Source organism: Porites lutea, chromosome 11, assembly GCF_958299795.1.
Source record: "Porites lutea chromosome 11, jaPorLute2.1, whole genome shotgun sequence".
Taxonomy (NCBI): Eukaryota; Metazoa; Cnidaria; class Anthozoa; order Scleractinia; family Poritidae; genus Porites; species Porites lutea.
In genome coordinates, this window is record NC_133211.1 from 21,813,916 (window position 1) to 21,833,751 (window position 19,836).

The following is a 19,836-nucleotide window of genomic DNA, read 5'->3' on the forward strand; positions in this document are numbered from 1 at the left end:
GATTATATCTAATAAACCAAGAGATTCATCCCTTTATTTTGGGCATCGTTATAACAGATGGGTCCTTGCAAGTCCGCAAAACGCTTTAGGGCCTTGTAAATGCGCGCGATTTCGAGCAAAGCAAACATATAGAAATTATAGTTTTCGCAATTTGTTGACGTTTGTCAGCGTTTAAGAGTCCTTCTCACGAAAAAAGCATTTTCTTAAAAATTCGTAGTTTTTTTTCCTTCAAATTTTTTCAGGGCCACAATTGATTAACTAACTACCCGGACGCTGAATTTCATGGTCATTGAAAAACTGTGACATTATCTTCTATAAGCCCAAACTTGAGTAAACATTGAAGATTTTTAGCGTTTTGGTTGAGTTTGTGCTTTGGGAGTTGTCTATTGTTTCTAGTCTGTCATTACACAGCATTCTTGTTCAGCACGCGTGCAATGACCACGCTTGGCTGACTTCCGAATGCTCACCGAGATATTCCCGTCACGAGTTGGTTTAATTATTGGCTTGCATTAAACCTATGAAAAAATGATATTTTTTTAATAGTAAGTAGATTTAGTGTGTAGCACTTCTTGATTTTTTTGCAAAGGTACAAGAAGCACGAGAATTGATTAAAAATTGTGACTTAAACCTCTATGTATCACGCGATGGCCTGTCTCACTGTACCAAAATTATTATATCTCGGTGAGCATTCGGAAGTCAGCCAAGCGCGGTCATTGCACGCGTGCTGAACAAGAATGCTGTGTAATGACAGACTAGAAACAATAGACAACTCCCAAAGCACAAACTCAGCCAAAACGCTAAAAATCTTCAATGTTTACTCAAGTTTGGGCTTATAGAAGATAATGTCACAGTTTTTCAATGACCATGAAATTCAGAGTCCGGGTAGTTAGTTAATCAATTGTGGCCCTGAAAAAATTTGAAGGAAAAAAAACTACGAATTTTTAAGAAAATGCTTTTTTCGTGAGAAGGACTCTTAAACGCTGACAAACGTCAACAAATTGCGAAAACTATAATTTCTATATGTTTGCTTTGCTCGAAATCGCGCGCATTTACAAGGCCCTAAAGCGTTTTGCGGACTTGCAAGGACCCATCTGTTATAACGATGCCCAAAATAAAGGGATGAATCTCTTGGTTTATTAGATATAATCCGTGTAAAGTTTGCTTATCATTTTCGCATAAATTATGACCTAAATTTGGAAACCGCTGAATTTCTCGAATTGGGTCTTTGCGATTTTGGTGAAACTCTGTTCAGCGCAAGGCACTAATGCGCACTATGTGTAGCCGAGAGATTTTCACGAAAAAATGCCGGCAACAGCAGATTTTCGACTCAGACCTCAAAGGGGCGTGGCATTATAATCACGTGACATTTACTCCGATCGCCAAAAATTTTATGTTATATTGTAGATTGATCTATATGTTATCCATTCTATGTGTTAGACTTACGATAAAAGTAAAGGTGGGGATACCAGAGAGCTTCAAAGTAGGATGGTACCCCCCCAAAAAAACTGGGTCGAGTCACCTTAATAGCGATTTATCGGGTAGATAGTGCTATGTTTGAACAACTGGAACCATCTGAATAAGGGTCGGGTTTCACCATTGATGGTTGAATTTTATTGTTTAATTCCCAATTTGTTTTATGTAATTTACGTCCCTTTTTGTCTCTCACAGACAGGGTAACAGCGAAATACCCCACGGCTGGGTCTCATTATGAAGTCAGAGCTGGGAAGCGGAGAGGAAGGGTGACAATGTTTTGTAACACAACAGGACACCCAATAATCAGTAGGACCTGGTTTTACAATGGAATCGAAGTTCAGAACAGGTTGAACTATCTTAACTATAACGTTAATCTCATAAAGTACACATTTTTTCTTGGGGACGATTCAAAGGAACCAGTGAAAAAAGTAACTTTCTTTTGGTGGATAGGTTTCGTTTTAAGGAAGTTTATCACTATCTGGCTCAAAGCGAAAAAAAAAAAAGAAAGAAAAAAAACAGAAGTAAGAAAATTTGATTTCCCTTCCTTTCCCCATTTGATTTTTGAAGCTGCAGATTGTTTCATGAGAATGACCTTAAAGCTTACTTCTCTTTCAGGGCAAAGTTTACCAACCGATTTTCTATCGATCAGTCGGATGGTAACCTGGAAATCTGGGACCTTCGGTTGGATGACTTCGGTTTTTACCAGTGCGTGGCAAAAAACAAGTTGACTGAGGATGACCGAAGAACGTATTTAATAGTGACTGGTATGTCTTAAAAGTAGTGAGTGACTTACAGCGGTTTTATATCATCAGCTTCATTTTTTTCCTGTTATGTAGCCAAAGGCTGTAGGCGCCGTTTGAATTTTCACTTCTTTCTTGCTTGTTTTTTTGCTGATATCCCTATCAATTCAAGTCAGTCTAAAGTGTTTTTGGATAAGCAAAAACAAGACCAAAGTTCCCCTGCTCATGCGAGGTAGATTGATCAGTGAATCGAAAAGACACTCCCACTCACTTTAAAACACACGATTATAAAGCAATGCCGAACTTATCCTCGATGAAATTAGCGATTCTTTTTTTGATTGGAGGCTTAATGTACTTTATGTGGGGTCTGATGACCGATTATTTTATTTTCTAAAATCTTATAAATTAAATGTGACACATTTATTTTTGGAAATACTGGTCAATGTCTTGTCCGAAGGCGCCAACATTTTGGATTATTTGCGAACAATTGTTTTAGTCTCAAAGATTACCCTTTTCAGTAACTATTGTTACGGCTTTGATTTCGTGATTCGTCAGAACCCTTGTTGAAATTTAATCACGTATTAAGTTGTTTTTAAGTATCTGCACTCGTATCTTTTTCTGTTAATCTTTTGTCAGGTCCTCCCCTCCCTCCCGTCAACGTAGTAATAACCAACTGCGCAAACCACACTGCCAATCTTACCTGGGATGTGAGGCTAACTCCAGATCTCGATCCGCCATCCGAGTTCATCATTGAGTGGAGAGCGAGGTCCAAGTCAAATCCTTTACCCTGGCAAGAGTTCTCTAAGCTTGCCGTTGTTAATGGTGCTACTCGTTTGTTTGTTGTAAAGAATTTAAAGGCTGACAATGAGATACAGTTCCGCATTCGTGCGTCTAATAATCTTGGACCTGGGTTTCCTGGCTATATGGTGTCGGGCCTTACTTGTATCACCAACAGCAATAGTAAGTACTAAACGAGGGTCCAAAGCGTGGCGGTAAAATGAAGACATCTTTTTGTATGCGAACGACCGAACTATCCTTTTTAATTTTCTGAAAAAGGGCATACAAAAATTAAAAGCGGCCGTTACATGTTGTATTTTTCCTAGCAACAAATAAAAAGCAGGTTTAATTTCATTAATGACCATAGGAGCAAAGGGGAAGGCATGCGCAAACTTCTGTTGTGATCGTACGCATTGAAAGCTTTTAGACCCTTTGCCCCTCACCCCCTCTTGGAGACCACTTGACATTGCTTTTCTCCCATAAATCCTTGCGTGTTTACCCGCTGGGTTATTACAAGACAACCTTGTCAGTTTCTCTCCCCTTTTAATCTTTCCAAAAGAGAGTCAATATGGGCGTTTGCCTTAAACACTGCCTAGTCAATCAATAATGCCTTAATTTTTTTTTTAGATTTTTGAGAGCCTTTCTTCATATTGATTAGTCCTTTAATTTAGATAATAAACGAATCTTGTACCATTTTGTTTTAGAGCCCTCGCTTTATCCGGCCAATCTTAAAGGCTCACCAGGGACGTTTGATCGCCTACTCAGGATAACCTGGAAAGTGAGTAAGCAATGAGTAGTTTTTTAAACTATGTTTGTCAAGGAAACGTACGCGTTTTCGCAGAACGATTACTTGTGATAGTAAGCGTAAATATTTTGCAATTTACTAAGAGGAGGATTTTCCACTACAGGCTCTTGATCGAGTAGACTGGAGCGGACGATCCTGCTTCTACAGAATTTTTTATCGTCTGAACGCTCCTAACGCAACCTGGAACAACAACACTATTGTTCTTGACTGCTCAAGTAATCAGAACAGTTTCATTATTGTACCTCAGCCCAACAGTGAGTACGAAATCGCGATTCGCGCAGAAAACTTCAAAGGAATTGGGCCATCTAGTCCCATTGTGAAAGGTCTTTCTGGACAAAGCCGACCTTTGGCTCCCTCGACTGTATCTATAGTACGGATTCAGGCGAGGTCTGTGGAGGTACAGTGGAGCGCAATACAGGTTCTCCCTCCCAAGACAGTGGATGGCTACTGGGTACGTATTTCTATGAATTATCACAGGAGCCTATAACCCGGGCGAATAACTCTCTCACTAATTCGTGTCACGGCGTTTTTTCTGACAAGTTTATTTTTGGATTGGATTTTGGTGCGAATAAGGACCATTCGAAAGAAGTTCCACAGGTTATAGACCAGAAAATGATAGCTTTGTCGCTTTAATGCTGATTCGCATTATTTCTTTTATATTTTATACTGCGAGTAAGCCCATAAACGGATAACATCTTAGTGCTGATATCTCTTAAGAAGGTATTTTGGAAGGCTAAAGTACAAGAAGTTACAGTAGTTCAATCTTAAAGTTATCAACCCATGGACCGTAAATTCAGCTTCACGAAACCTCCTTCCTGTGGAAAATACACTTTCCTGGTATAGTAAATGTTTGATTTACTTGATTTAACCTTTCAAAAGAAAAAAACAAAACAAAACAAAGTCAATCAACAAAAGAGGTGAAAAATATTGCCGGGCTCCCCGTTTTAGATCCATGCACTGCTTAAAGGATTCTTTGTTTTTTCATTGGTCTTTTTGGGAATCAGGATAATGTCGTTGGTGATGATTAAATTGTATATTTTCAGATCACGGCATGGCCAGGTCGTATTAGGCTAAATCTTGACCCCTGTTTGGACCATTTGGAGTGTGCGCGACGCAGAAGGGCAATTGGGGAGTTACTACCAACAGCAACTCCACCACCGCAGTTTCCAGATGGCACCATTCGCGTACATGTGAACAACAGCCTTGGCGGGGTGGTGACGGGACTAAAACCCTGGAGCGAGTACACCTTGGAAGTACAGGGCTATAACAATGCGGGTTTGGGTATACCAAAAACAGAAGTAATTATTACTCTAGATTCAAGTAAGTGGACACCTATTTCGCGTTTTCTCCTTGCAAATGGATAGCAGAATTTCCTAGAATTTCTCAGTTATTTTGGGGCTTCCTGGGACTGCGGGCCTAAGGGGGAGGGGGAGGGGTTGGAGGCCCTCCGTCTATATTTTAAAAACCACTCATGATACGATCACCGAATTTACACAGAATAATGTCCTTATTTGTAACATTTATTTATTGTCACGTTGTAATATGACTTCATTATGGCGTCATATGGCTAAACCCGTATTTCACAATTCTTAATGCGAAAAATTCTTCAATACGAAGGTGTCTGATGCAATAATAAAGTTGCCTAACAGATTAATAATCTTTAAGAATGGTAGCAAATATTTTTCGAATATGATGGTTGATGTTAGATGAAAATTTTAGATACATTACACTATGGTAAAGTTCCTTACAAAGAAGAAAGATGAAGAAAGAAAAAAAAATACCTATTTCGTTAGCAGTGCTATTTTTATAAAAACAACAAACGAACATAAAATTGCTACTCCCGAATTCAATTCATTTGCAATAAACAGCGGTTTTTGTGTTTCCAGAGGACTCATACTACAATTTGTCAATGACGATCATAAGTGAAAGTTTCAGTGATGATCTCAGAAATGAGAATTCAAGTAGATATAAACGTATTCGCGATAGCGTTATTGGAGAGGTAAGTGTCACGTGACCTCTATTATTTGTCGACTCCTTCCGTTCGCTTAATTTGTTATTCTTTTTTTTTTTTAATTTGAGATTTAATTTATATATATATATATATATATATATATATATATATATATGTTCTAATTGAAGTACGAGGTTGTTTGCCTTTTTAAATTTATAACTTTCTTCTTTCGCTAAATTTGTTGTTCTTGCTATTTTTATACATACGTACATACACATACATACATGCATACATACATACATACATACATACATACATACATACATACATACATACATACATACATACATACATACATACATACATACATACATACATACATAACCTTTATCTAATAAAATAATAAAAGTGTGACAGAATGAATGCCTTGTACAGCTTAAGCACTGTATCCTTAGGGATGATGTTGCGGAACCATAACATTACATTAAATTGATTTAATTATTGATTGCAATTTTTTTATACATTTTTGCCAGCAGATTCTTATAAACATTTTTGTAGGAACTTCTTTGTCTTTTTTCAATTTAGAACTCTGTTGTTTTTCTAAATTTGTTGTTAGTGCTATTAACTTCGCGATTTATCTGGCGCAATTCTGCCACAGTTTTTTTAAACATTTTATAGGAGCTTCTTTATTTTTAACTCTCTTGTTTTGCTAAATTTGTTATTCTTTTTTTTTTTTCGCGTTTTTTAAAATACATTTTTGCTAGCAGTCTCTTGTTAATTTTTTTTGCAAAAGTTGCTACCGAGATTTTCTAGCAAATTTTTGGTACAGCTTGCAATCCTGGACATGTGTTTTTGTCGTTCTAAAAAGAATGTTTCCTTTCTTTAACAGGTGTCTTCACTTTATCAACCTTTTCCTTGGTTTAAAAGAGTTATCTTACTTGGCCTCAGGTACACTAATACGCAATAATTCAGTCTTCTTTAATTGGCTTTGTCACTAGGATATTGCTGTTTGAGATCAATCAGTTCTATGCTGAAGTCATTACAACAGTAATGTTCGTAGTAAGGAGAGTTATGAAGAAATTACAAAATTGTGGTTGATTTTTGCAGGCATGGCATTAAAGGAGCTGTGTCACGAAATTCAGCCAAATCAAATTAAGAGAAACATAAAAATAACCGCTTAAAACTTTAAAGGAAGGTTGAAATAACATAACAGAAACAACAGATGTCACGGATGGGCAAAACTAAAGAAGATTGAAACGGATTGAAATTAGGATTTTTGAAAACTGTTCAGCCTAACAGTTTTTCAAAGTTGATCCCTGCTGCTTGCAACTTCAAAAACAATTCTCAGGAGACATATTTGTTTGTCTCGGATCTCTGATTTTGTCATTTACATGTAATTTCTTTACTTACTTTAAATTCCATAGCGATTGAGGGCGAGTAATTGGAAAAATTAAACAAAATGAACTGGACTACCGTGACACAGCTCCTTTAAAACGTGCAGAAGTTGGCACAACTTTTTTTAAGTTTCAATCCATGTCCATCTTTACCATCTTTTGCGACACACGACAAGAAACAGTTTCAATACTTTAATATAGTTTTTAATAACAAAACTAGACAAGTACTTTGGAATTCAATTGATGCGAAAAAGGTTTTATCTTTTTGAAGACATATAGGAAATAGCGTGACATAGCCTCTTTAAGAACTAGAACTTCGTACTACTACACAACATTAACAACGGTGGAACTCTGCTAATACGACCACCATAAAGGGGGCACTTTTTGTCAAGCAATTGGCCAAATTTTAATTCGTCCAGTCTGTCAAATAGTTCCCGTGCTCTGACTGACACTAGCCAATGTAAATAAACAAGGAAATGTGTTCACTAAAATCTCTTCTCTCCTACTGTTGTAACGAACTTTCTTTATTGCGCACAAAAACGTGCTATCCCGAGCGCCACTCGGGAACTCCCCTCGGTGCCCGTGAGTTGTTTGTATTGTGGTAATATTCTGGGTAAGTGGGGACAGTTCACAAGCCCCTATTTTCTCGTTACATCGTCAGGATCGAGTGCTCACAGGTACGAGCGGCCATCTTGGTTTCATACGTACTGTCCAAAGCCCCCTAAGTAGATTTGAGACTCATCCAAGATGGCCGACAGTGACGCAAAGCCTTTGATCTCGACCATCATACGGAAAAATCGGGGACTGTGAACAGTCTAGGGGCAAGTGGTGTCGCCACAAAAAATTGCGTGAGAAATTGCAAGATAAATTTTCCAGTGTAAAACACATCGAACAAGAGCCATCCAGCACACAAAAGCCTCCAAAATGCGAGAAAATCTGAGTAAATAGGCTATTTCAAAGCAAGGCTAAGTGCGAGGCCATTGATACCAAAATCTTCGCAACAAATGTTTTGCACTTTGCCTCGTTTTGAAAGTGAGAGTTTTTATATCTAGGCCTATTGTATCCCCTTATCGAATAAGCCTTTACTCATCTTCTTAACTTAAGTTTTGCATTTCTTAAAATATTGTTTTTGCATCTCTTAGTCCTGGAAGTGTTCAAGCTGAAATTCAGATCGAAGTGGCTAATCCCAATGCAAGCATCGTTCGTAACGTCGTGGAAGTGATAGATAATCTGGGAAACTTTTCACTGAATAAGAATTTAACAAAAGTACGAAGTGAACCAGGTAAAAAATTCATTTTTTTTAAACAATTTTGTAATGTTGTTATAAACCCCCGTTTTATCTTGTTCTGTTGCCCAACCAGCTGTGCCGAACTGAACTTATTGGCCACATTACAGTGGCGGGTCCAGACCTTCAGATAAAAGCGGGGAGGGGGGGGGGGGGACAGTCATCCAGACCCTCCTTGAGATAAGGAGGGGCCCGGTCTTAAAAAGAAATTAGTTTAGTCTAAAAATAGCCCACCCGGCCCCTCCCCTGGATCTGCCACTGCATTAGAAACGAGGAGGAAGCGGTTCCGAGTTAACTTACACAAAGACTTCTAAGACTGTGACTTAGTACAGGTAATAGCATGATTTGTAGTGATATTTGGCATAAATATCACGAGTGATATTTCGAAATTATTATACGTAATTTGAGACAATTTTGAAATATCACGAGAGATATTTATGCCAAATATCACGTACAAATCATGCTATTATGTGTTTATACTACTACCCGCAATAGTTTTGTAATTTTCAAATGTAGGTATTTCAAATTAAGCTTAAATACCACTGCTCTAAGCCAATCAAATTGCAGAAATTTCTCATGTAGTTGTATAAAGACAGTAATAACGGTCGAAAGCTGACCAGCGCGTCTCCAGTAACGATCCCGGAAACAGCTCCAGTTGCCAAATTCATACTTGCCGTGGGTTCCAGTCTCGTTGTGATTAGTGAGCTTACGCAACAGGACGGGAGAGGAAAGACGACGGTAAACCCTGTGTGACAAGCGTGACAATAATTTTGTTTGAAAAAACGTTTCGCCGAACTTCACCCTCCTTTAAACAGATCTTTTTGTAAAAGACCAGAAAACATTAATGTAAGTGAAGATCACGACAAAACACGCAAGTAATAGCACTGTCACGTTTGTCACACACAAGAGTTGTGCCGTCCTCTTCTTTTTGCTGTCATGCTTCGTAAACTCACTATTAGCAACAGAACGGGAACGTCATTTGGCGACGGGAAAGCGCGCGGAGAGGTATAAACTCGACTTCCGGTGCCCAATTTGCCGCTCTGCCATTGGTCAAGCCAGTTGTTTGATTTGCGCGCGCAGTCGTACACTGACGTTTCCGTTCTGTTGCTAAATCAGCCTATTAACTTGCTAGTCTGATTTTGTTTGATATCCTGCCGGTTGAGTTCGATTGGTATGGTATTAATAATATTTGTTTAAATTTTGGTGTTCTTAACATATAGAAAGCGAACGTTTTAGAGATGACCCCTTCTTCGGTTTAAAATGTGACAATGGGCATGCTTAGCTTGTTCTAGTTATGTTGCTTTTAAGTCGTTTTGGACACTTCTGACAGTCGAGCATTTAATGGAGTCCAAGAGCGTCCATGCAGTGCGCGTGCGTTAATTGAAAAAAAAGGGACGGTTGGTTGAAGTACACCTATGACGTCGCGTTTGATTAGTATTACCGTGGAACCCGTTTCTACTGGCACCGACAGTTTTTTTTCTTTACAGAAACCGATTGATAAGCGCAACGGGCACCTCTATTTACTTCTAGTTAAACGACTTCAAACAGAATTAACCTTACTTTAAGGACACTGTTATAAGCGCAATAAATATCTTGCAGTTGAATTTTAATTGTAATTATAAGTCTAAATTTATTTGTTTTCATACTTAAAGACTCGCTTAAAGACGACTTGAGACAAATAATATTACTAAATCGATGACTTTAAACATACCTTAAGCAATATGAATTTTTATTAGAGTTACTTTTATAATTTTTTGCACACTTTAATAATTTTCAGTAAGTTTTACTTTAATTTTGCTCGGAAATATTAGCTCAATAGAGCTACTCTGTAAATCCGAGTTAAAATAAAGTTTATGTATGTATGTATGTGTCCTTATCATGCGTTGCCATACCTAAGCACAATAGCAACATAAAATAAATTTCAAGGATGAATATGAATGAACTGACTATTTAACTGACTAAATAGAAAACCGGTCTCAAATTGAACTGAGCGGACTCAGCCACGTCTAATAACCCGATCAAAACGGACAACCAGATAACACGGAGACTCTTGTATTTCCCTTTTGCCGTCCGTACTAGCCGGGTTTTACTGTATTTGTTTGTGATTACTTGAGCAGAGTACACTGTAAAATAGCTGCTGCAGCTAAGTGTATCTCAAAGCCCATTTATATTTAACATTTCAGACCCAGGTGACTCGCAAAAACTCTACAGCCATTATTAAACACAACAGAGATAATAGAGGTAATGGAGGAGCGGTTTTATTATTCACAAAAGTCATCGAAAAAGATTGCACATTTCGCGAGGGTTGACTATTTTAAATCAGCCAGCCATCTCCTCTATATAACACAGAGATATTCCTTCCATTTTAGCGATACAGAATGTCCTGGTAAATGCATCGAGCCTATTGGTGAACGTGAGTGGCAGAATTGTCGTTAACTGCACTGTGATTGGTGGACCTCAAGACCTCAAAGTCACGTGGTTCAAAGGAAACAAATCGATTGGATTAACCCATCGCACTAAAGTTGATACTGGTTTACGTTATTCACTCTTGACTATCAGGGATGTTATGGCGGAAGACGAAGGAAACTACAGTTGTCAAGCAAGGTAGTGTTCTGAAAAAAAAAAACTTAGTGTAGAAGGGAAGGGAGGGAATAAATACCCAGTCTTGCACCCCCCCTCCCCCCCGTCTCCACGCCTTCAACATGAGCGCCACAAAGCATGGTGCAAGTCAATCGTTGCACTCCCCAATGATGCAGGATACATACTACACTTTGTAATAATCCGATTGGTTAGTTCAATATAATTATCCAAAATTTTGATCAGGAAAATACATATACTTCATATACTTTGGTTAATAAATATTCCACAGTGAAGTTTCTTTTAAATATTCCACAGTGAAGTCTCTTCGTACTCTCACAAACTAAATAGATTTAAAAGTAGTTTTTATTTTATTTTAGCAAGGGATTTCAGACAGGGAACGCTAGTGTCACAGTGAACGTTATTCCTGTTCTTGAAATCCAACCACGAGCCATTAGCAAGCATGTTGGTGAGTTTTTCCTTCGTTTATGGCAGAATTTATTGTAATACATGGAGAAGGATGCGAGTGTGCGCCAAGGCCATGCTAAACGGTCCTGATAGTTGATGATTGTATCGAGTATCATCAACTGTAATTTACTTTCGTCTTAGCCTGCTGTCAAACGGTCAATGATTGTGAGTGTTTACTCTTGATATTTGAAGTGGAAATAAAGCTATTGCTCTCGCGGGATTTTAGAGCAAATCGGTCGTCATTCTGAATGCTTCGAGCTTTAAGAGACCGTCGACTTAGAACAGAAATTGGCTGAAAAACTATTAATTACTGCTGACTATCAACACGAAGCCAAATGGGAAAAACTATCCTTTACCGACTATTTTATGTAGCGATTACTTCCTCTGTATCCACTCCTTATTTTTCGCTAGTACGCTGCCCAGAAGTATATTAACAGCAGCTTGGCTCTGTCTTTTTAGGTGATCAAGTGACGTTTAACTGTACGGTAGTGAGAGGCTTCAGGCAGGGAGCACACGTGATTGTGGTAGAGGTGACAGACAGATTTAATGAAGTCCGTTACCCGAGCTCGAGCTTTGCAGTGGTAAATCTACAAATTCCTGGGGGAAAAAGAAGCCATACCAGAAGTTTTAAGTGTGAAATGTGGTTCCAGCAACAGTTATTGTCAAGAAGTCAAATGGCAGAATTGGTCATTATACCAGTTGGTAAGCGGACTCAGTCGCGGACTTAACCCTTAAGGCCCAACATCAACACACAAATTCTCCAGACTGGTCTCTATACATTTCGATAAAAGACAAGTTGAGAGGACTTGACAAAAGATCAAATATTTTTTCTTAGGTGATTATTTTGTTTATTCTCACAACCTTTGCTCTTGATTGTGTATTGGTATTGTTGGGAGAAAATTGATGTTGGTCGCTCTTGGGACTTATAAGGTTACAAAGCAAAACCAGAGTTTAAATGTGCTAGTTAATTAATAGACTTTGAGAAACCCTTGTAGTTGCGGCTTTTCTTCTTCAAGGAGTGGTTATACTTAATAGACAAAAGTTTCTGAATGTTGTAAAAAATAAATGTTATTTTCATGTCTCGTAAGAATGTGTTTCCGTTATAGATAAAATGGAGCTTTGAACAAGCCCGAGGTGCTCACGACTACACCAAGACAGGAGCCCTGATTGAAAATTCTTACAGCTTGCTTTACGCACTATGATTTTAAGACCTGATGTTCTTCCTTTGCCTTCCAGATGCACCAAAATGTCCCGCGGAGCCTCTGGAGGGAGTGTCGTGGGCGGCCACGGCAGCAGGGAGCATCGATATACAACCCTGTCCACCAGGAGCCACCGGTAAGTACATAAAGCGCATGCGCCTAATCAGGCTCATGCCGTCTATGCCACTCTCTTTCCAGAGCTTTCCGCGACGCTGACCAAAAGGATGGAAGCTTTGGGAATGAGAATGTGTCTACGCCGTCTAAAGCTTTAAACCGCAAGCCTCCACTGATGTCTATCTCTTTAAATTATAAAATACGAATGACGTACTCATTACTTGTGTTTTAATTTGATAATAATAATAATAATAATAATAATAATAATAACAATAATAATAATAATACACTTTATTTCAAGAGGGTAGCACGGAATAGTTACAGAAACTAGTAAACTTGTGGTCCTGTATCTAAATTAAAATTACAAAAACATTAGATTCCGAATATACAAGGTCTAAGTACAAAATAAATAAAACTAAGGAAATATAGAAGTTCTACATCAATATGAATGAGTATAAGAGCTAATGATATAGCTAGTGAAATATATGGAAGAATATGATTAAACTATGAAATGGTGTAATTCCTGCTGCTCTTTAAATAACCGAACATTACGGCGCGACATAATGTAATTTATATCGAGGCGTGGTGCGCACCGTGATATTCCGCTGGGGTTGGCTTGTACCAGGCACGGATTCGATACTAGCATTAGTTTGGCCAATCAGGTTTAAGTAGGTCACATGCCTAGTATATGAAAGACAGTTCCAGCGAGATATTTTTCCTTCCTACCCTCGCCATCAGATTGAACAGATCCCCAGAAAAACTTTTTCCCGCCTCCTCCCCATTTCACCACCTCCCAGCGATTTATCACGTTTAATCCATCCTGTCGCTTCGATAATATCGCTTTTTAAGGCTGGCGGTATTTTGTCGCCCCATTTGTGAACAAGAAATTATATACGAAAATGTTTACTGCTGTGTTTGAATTTTGCTAATTGTTCGATTAAACCTAGCCACAATCGTGGCCAAATTTATTCCAACAAAGTGGTTTCTTATTGCTACTTCCGGGGAATTAGCTCTTAAGTGGTTTTCTCGAGAAAGCTCGCCCCTTTTAAGTGGGTCACTTTAGATCATATTTGACATGAAAACACGGCTCGATATAAAATACATTTAGATAATTATTCTTAAAGGATTCTAGAGATACTGCATTTCTAAGTTCTAGACTTAAGCTGTTCCAGAGTTGGGAAGTAGAAACTTAATAGTGTTTTCTACATGAATTCACAACTGACCGGAAGCTTACTTGCAAGCAAGTTGAACTTTTGAGTTTGTTTAAAAACAAAGCATCTGGGCAGCATGAAGTAGATTTCGTAATATATAGGGTTTAGGAGAAATGTCCAAGGGGGGTGGGGTTAAGAGGGCTCATTAGGGAAGGTGCTAACAAAGACTTAACGGAGTCATTTATTTAACAGAATGTTTTGCACGTCAAAGACCACAAATCAACTTTTTAATATTCTCAATATTTAAAGATTAAAAAGAACCATAGTCGTGTCTATTTGGAGAACTGCAGCTTTATTTCAAATTATTACTTGTATAAGTTTGGTCGAACAGCAGTGTTAAAAAACTTCCTGTAGCTGAGTAACAAGAACTTGTATTTTTACAATTTTTACAGGAACGGCATCACGAATTTGTTCTCAATCGGCTGTTTGGGGGGAAGCGAAGTTTATCCGATGCACTTCTCCGGAATTTCTCCGACTGTTAGATGAGGTTAGCTACAAGAAAGACCAAGAAATTGATTTCTGTATATTTTTGTAACGGGGATGCTTCGCGTCGGAAAACTAAAACTAAACCCCACTAGACGTTGCACAGGGTTTCTTTTACCCGTAGAAGAGACCATACTCAAGCAAATTGTAAACGCGTTTGCCTTTTTGTTAAGATACGTCTTTACGCAAAACCTTAGCAAGAAAGACTGAATGAACTCTTGCCCTCTTGCCTTCAGCCATATATAGCTTAATGGGCCATCCGTCTTTAACATCCCCTTTACCTTTTTACGGGTGGGTTTTTTTGCTCTTTGTTTTCGTATCTCTCTCAGAGTTTTTCTATGAGTGTGATGCGTGGAAGATATCAAGAACTACATTTGATTTAAGGAAGACCCGAAACGCAAAACATTGATTGTCGCCGATCTACTATTGCCAATGTTTTTTACTCGTTACCCTCTCTTGTCTTTGACACCGGTAATAATATCTTGGAATAAATTCAATAACGCATATATATTTACTCGTTCTCTTTCAGACCGAGGCAATAACGCAAGGGTTCGAGACGGACTTTACTGCAAAGCAAATCCTTTTACAGTTAGCTAACGTTTCAGAACCGGTATCAGACAATTCTACAAGGCCGAACGAGATCTACGGACGAGACCTTTCTATATCGGTGGATATACTAGCCAGATTGGCAGACTATAATAGCAACCAAGGCAATGTAAGCTCCACTAAAGACGTCAATAATTATGCTCAAGTGGCTAGTAATTTGCTGGACTTAACCAACAGCAAAACTTGGCAGAACCTCGAAAGAGTAAGTCAATTTTTCTTTGTATAAAGCTAGACCTTTCTCGAAAGAGTTTATTATCCTCGTCAAAAATTATAGAGGCACACTGCTTCCTGAAGCTAAAGTTTGACAGGTCATTTCAAATTTCAAATTATTTATTTTTGTCTACCATGTTACCGCCAAAAGCATTGCTCCAACATCCGGTACGTAAATCACACGCGTCCGACAATCCCCTGATTAGCTCGCTGAAAAACTTTCTTCAGAGGTTCTTTCACTGTTATTTTAACAATGTTTAACAGACATATCGACAGAACAGCTAAAGTTTGATAGCTTTATGAGTCATTTACTCTTCAACCCTGGGATATTGACTGTCAAAAGAGAAGCTCTTGGATTTCCTTATACTGAGCGTAGCAGACTATAATAGTAGTGGGTATGAGTATCAAATCTACTAAGGGAGTTGGGGACGGTTTGGAACAGGGCGAAGAGAAAAGGAACTGTGGCAACATTATTCAGCTTGCGTTCAACGGGTTGTGGCATGAATTTCAGGTCATTACTATTAAAACAAATTCTGCCTCTGATAAACAAAAAGGACCAAAAAAGGAAAAAAAATTAAAAAGAAACAGAAAAGGTAGCAAAACATGCCTGCTACATCTGATAATCTTGCCCAACTTTTGCTTTTAGCCGGTTAACTGTGTCCAATAGGAAATCGATTGTGCCGATAGGCCTTCATTTTCTTTCTCAAAACAGGCAAAAGAGTTAGTTAAAATTTAATAGAGGGACTTTATTACAGAAAAGCTTACTAGTGAGAAAATAAAAGTTTCGACGAGGTTAAAACTGATCCTCCCTCTTGGTCAATCTACCCCTGACTGTTGTGGCGTAAGCGTAATGGGAATTATGGTCCCTGGGTAATGGGTAATGAAGGATGGGTATTTTTTCTTTTATTCCGTGGAGAATCTGTCCATATGATCAAATCATAACCTAATTAATTTCGTTTATATTATTACAACTCAAAAATTGAAAAGGGTTTCGCTCAATTCTAACAGATGAAAGAGTTTACCATATAAATACAAAATTCAATACTGAATATAAAGGAAGGGTCAGTGTTATCATCTCGTAAACTGACGTGTTCGCATTATTTTATCCTCAGGCGGGTCGAGGCAGGGGCCGAACTCTGGTCAAAACACTCGACGTTTATGGACTAGGAGTGGCTGCAACTTTAAGTGGATCCACAAAATCCAAGACAGTTGAAACGAAGAACTTGTTATTAAGGATCGATCGGGTTAAGCAGGGTAGTCCGGTATGAGCAAGTTTAATTATATACTTGATATGATGTGATATGTATGATGGTGGGTGTAACGGTTAGAAAGGGGTTTACTTATTTCATATCTAGTAAGCTGAAAATTGTTGATTTCAACCGAAAACTCAACTATCCCAAACTCGTTTGCAGCTCCTCACAATGGTGAGAGTTAGAGTTGTTGTTAAGCCTAGATTTGTTCAGCTTTTCTTGACAGCAGTAATGATTCCGTTGCTTTCTTTTGTTGTTAGATAGAGCGATTTTCGTATGACCTTGAAATGAAAACGCGCGAACAAAACAGAAACAAGAAACGAACGGAAATAGAGCGATTTGATTGGTTTATCGGACGGATACAAACGCGCGTAGCTTTTGGTTTGTTAAGCGAACGCTCGGGTGAAAAAGCTTCATGCCCGAGAACTTTCTAGAAATCAATCGATACTTCGCTTTGACGTCATACTGCAACACGATTGGCCAATCGAACAATGCCTTCCCATATTATGGTTTTCTTTAGCGGGAAAACAAAGAGCCCTTGTTTTGATCTTTTCATTTATTGGCTGATAAAACAAATAGCGAACACTTACCAAAACCATTTTTCAAGGTCATACGAAAATCACTCTTACTAATAACCAATTGTCCGCTATAACCACATGTCTTAAGTGCCACCACTTAGACATGTGGTACCAGTTATCAAAGCACTCAATGCAAATGGTGTCACTTGCAACTCTGTGGCTTTCAGCCTAACGTAGCAGGCCCTGGGAGCACGCGAACCGGGGAGTGTGCGTGTTCCCTTCTTACGCTCTTTAAAAACTAACCTAACCGGCGCCTGCCTCGCAGGCAATTTTCAGTGTTTAACCATAAAGCAAACTGTACTATTTTTCCCCATTTCCTTTAGTTGAAGAAAAAAGGTTTAAATGTCTCGTACAGTCAAAGTTCCATCTACGTACCTCCGCAAACTTTTGGTGCTGCAGACTCAAGTGTCGTCAGTTTGGTTTATCCAACTCTCTACAATGTTTTACCGCTGGCCAAGAGTTCCGGTGATGACATGCCCCTCTATCCTAATACTACTGTCGTCTCTTCCACGGTGTTACCCAGGCCACCAGATGTTTTAAACGATCCGCCTGTTAAGATCATTCTTCGGAATAGAGGGGTATTACATTTTATACCTGTCTTAGTTTTTGGTCGATTATTAACATGAGTTAATTCCACTCAGTCTCAATCCTGAAAATGGCAAATCCAAATAGTCGTTATTAGTGTGACCATTACGTTTTTTGTACTCTACGATCTCTAGAGGGCTATCATTATTGTCTATAGCCTCGACGCCAGCGTCAGATCTGTTTGTCTGGATCAATTTGGACAGGCCCTATAATAGCTTGAAACAATGTACATTGAACGTCTCAAAGCAGCCGATCCACCCGTTGTTGTAAATCATTAACTTTTAAGAATGCGAACGATTCTATTGTTTTTGGAATAATCTTCTGTTAAGGTAAATCTTCCCTCCTTTTTTCTTCTTTTAAATTCACTGGCAAATTTCATAAGTGCCTTTGAAGTTTTACTTTTAACCCGGTAGCTATTTCCATGACTTTCATCCAGTTTACCCGTAACTGGTTATATCAGATAAAGCTCTGGATGCTAATTGAATTATTTTAGTTCCTATAAATTTTAAACATGTTTATTTAGACAATTTTTTCCCGGAAATTTTTGTAGGGTAATGCCCCAGCTGGTGCGACACCCAACGCAAGGTGCGTATTTTGGCGGCCCGGAGAAGCCCCATTTTGGCAAACCAGTGGTTGCAGACTTGTCCCTAGTGAGTCCGATAATGTTTTGACAACGTGTGAATGTGATCACCTGACCATCTTTGCAGCTCTTATGGATCCATTCGACTCATCTGTAAGTCGTATAAACCTCATTACTGGTAGTGTTTTTTTTTCGTATTTGATTTGATAAAATGCCATTTTAAATAATTAAGCGAACGTCAGTCACTTAGTTGTAGAGACATCATAATTTGCTTCATATGATACAAATTTGAACCTTGATGTATTTCTGTTTTCCTGTAGAGAGAATGCATGCACAAACAGCAAAGTTGGCTGCACACATTTAAAACAGCCAGTTAATTGAGGGGAGGAGTAAGACCTTCGCCAAACATTATTATCATATCATGTTCTAGTCTCCCTCGCAGCCGTTTTTAGTATCGTCACGCAACGCTCCTCGATACTAAAAAGAGCTGCGAGGGAGACTATAAATCATGTTCAAGCCCGACTGAGATCTCAGTGGGAGAAAACGTTTCATCATGCTAAGGCTCAGTCAAGAGGATTTATTGTTTTTTTTTTCTGATTGATCGAAAGATATTACAAAACATGACAGAAGCCATATTGATGGTCATGACATAGAAGGATGTGGATAAAGCCGCAGCAATTACTGTCAACGTTAAACAAAAACGCTTAAGTAATTAAATTTCTATAATTAAATCCCTAGATTGGTGAAGCTGACAAGAAAGCGTTAGAAATCATCTCAATAGTAGGATGTACCATTTCTCTTCTTGCTGTCCTCATTACCATTGCTGTTACATTGTACTTCTGGCGAGTGGTGAAGAGTCCAAGGGCTAAAGTCCTGCTTAACGTGTGTGCTGCACTTGCTTTGTCCTGTATATTCGTTATAGTTGAAGGATCTGCGAGAGACAGTAAGGTAAGGTCCATATTCGTTCTTTGCTAAACTCTTTACGAAGGTCAGCCTGCTTAGTGCTTAGTTCTCAAATTGATAAGATTCAGTGGTTAGGTTGGTGTTTTTTATAGAAGAGGATCAGAGAAGCTCAGCTAGACAGTTTAGCTTAGCTTCTATTTCTTGAAACTAATTGTTAACCAGTTACCATTTTTCCATCGTAAATTATCTTGAAGAAACGAAGGAGTAATCATCGCGTGTCCCGCTGTTAAGTGACCCAAAGTCATTTCAAGTTTAGAAACTAAACTATGTGATACTGCATAGTTTATTCTTTATTTCCCGATGCATGTCCTCTCATTAAACTTAGAACTACATCTCACTCTACTATTTTAAAAATTCCCTATCCTCAACTGAAAAACACTTATCAGGTTCGCTCTGAGCATTTCGCTTACGGCATACCTATTCGTACGGGGAACTAACACGACCTCTAGGACAAAATGTATGCCGATTATTGTAGGTATGCTACGTCAACGGCCACCAGGTAACAAGGGGAGGGCTGCTGACTACAGACTTGCAATGAACTGGCCAGAAGCAATTGGAGGGACGCTTGTCATCATACCATTAGGGAC

The 19,836-nt window shown here is 38.6% G+C and overlaps 1 protein-coding gene across 1 annotated transcript in view; it reads left to right on the plus strand.

The window, feature by feature from the left end:
* The window catches only part of LOC140953328 (uncharacterized), a 41,537-nt gene that overhangs the window by 12,710 nt on the left and 8,991 nt on the right, over positions 1 to 19,836 (plus strand). Inside the window, exons 8-25 of the mRNA XM_073402819.1 lie at positions 1,669 to 1,819; positions 2,089 to 2,237; positions 2,850 to 3,178; positions 3,899 to 4,246; positions 4,839 to 5,115; positions 5,682 to 5,794; positions 6,636 to 6,694; positions 8,283 to 8,422; positions 10,795 to 11,029; positions 11,383 to 11,471; positions 11,930 to 12,172; positions 12,707 to 12,805; positions 14,387 to 14,481; positions 15,007 to 15,285; positions 16,406 to 16,555; positions 17,445 to 17,699; positions 18,257 to 18,439; positions 19,025 to 19,234. Of these exons, the coding sequence (XP_073258920.1) occupies positions 1,669 to 1,819; positions 2,089 to 2,237; positions 2,850 to 3,178; positions 3,899 to 4,246; positions 4,839 to 5,115; positions 5,682 to 5,794; positions 6,636 to 6,694; positions 8,283 to 8,422; positions 10,795 to 11,029; positions 11,383 to 11,471; positions 11,930 to 12,172; positions 12,707 to 12,805; positions 14,387 to 14,481; positions 15,007 to 15,285; positions 16,406 to 16,555; positions 17,445 to 17,699; positions 18,257 to 18,439; positions 19,025 to 19,234 (3,404 nt within the window). The remainder of the gene's footprint in view (positions 1 to 1,668; positions 1,820 to 2,088; positions 2,238 to 2,849; positions 3,179 to 3,898; positions 4,247 to 4,838; positions 5,116 to 5,681; positions 5,795 to 6,635; positions 6,695 to 8,282; positions 8,423 to 10,794; positions 11,030 to 11,382; positions 11,472 to 11,929; positions 12,173 to 12,706; positions 12,806 to 14,386; positions 14,482 to 15,006; positions 15,286 to 16,405; positions 16,556 to 17,444; positions 17,700 to 18,256; positions 18,440 to 19,024; positions 19,235 to 19,836) is intronic.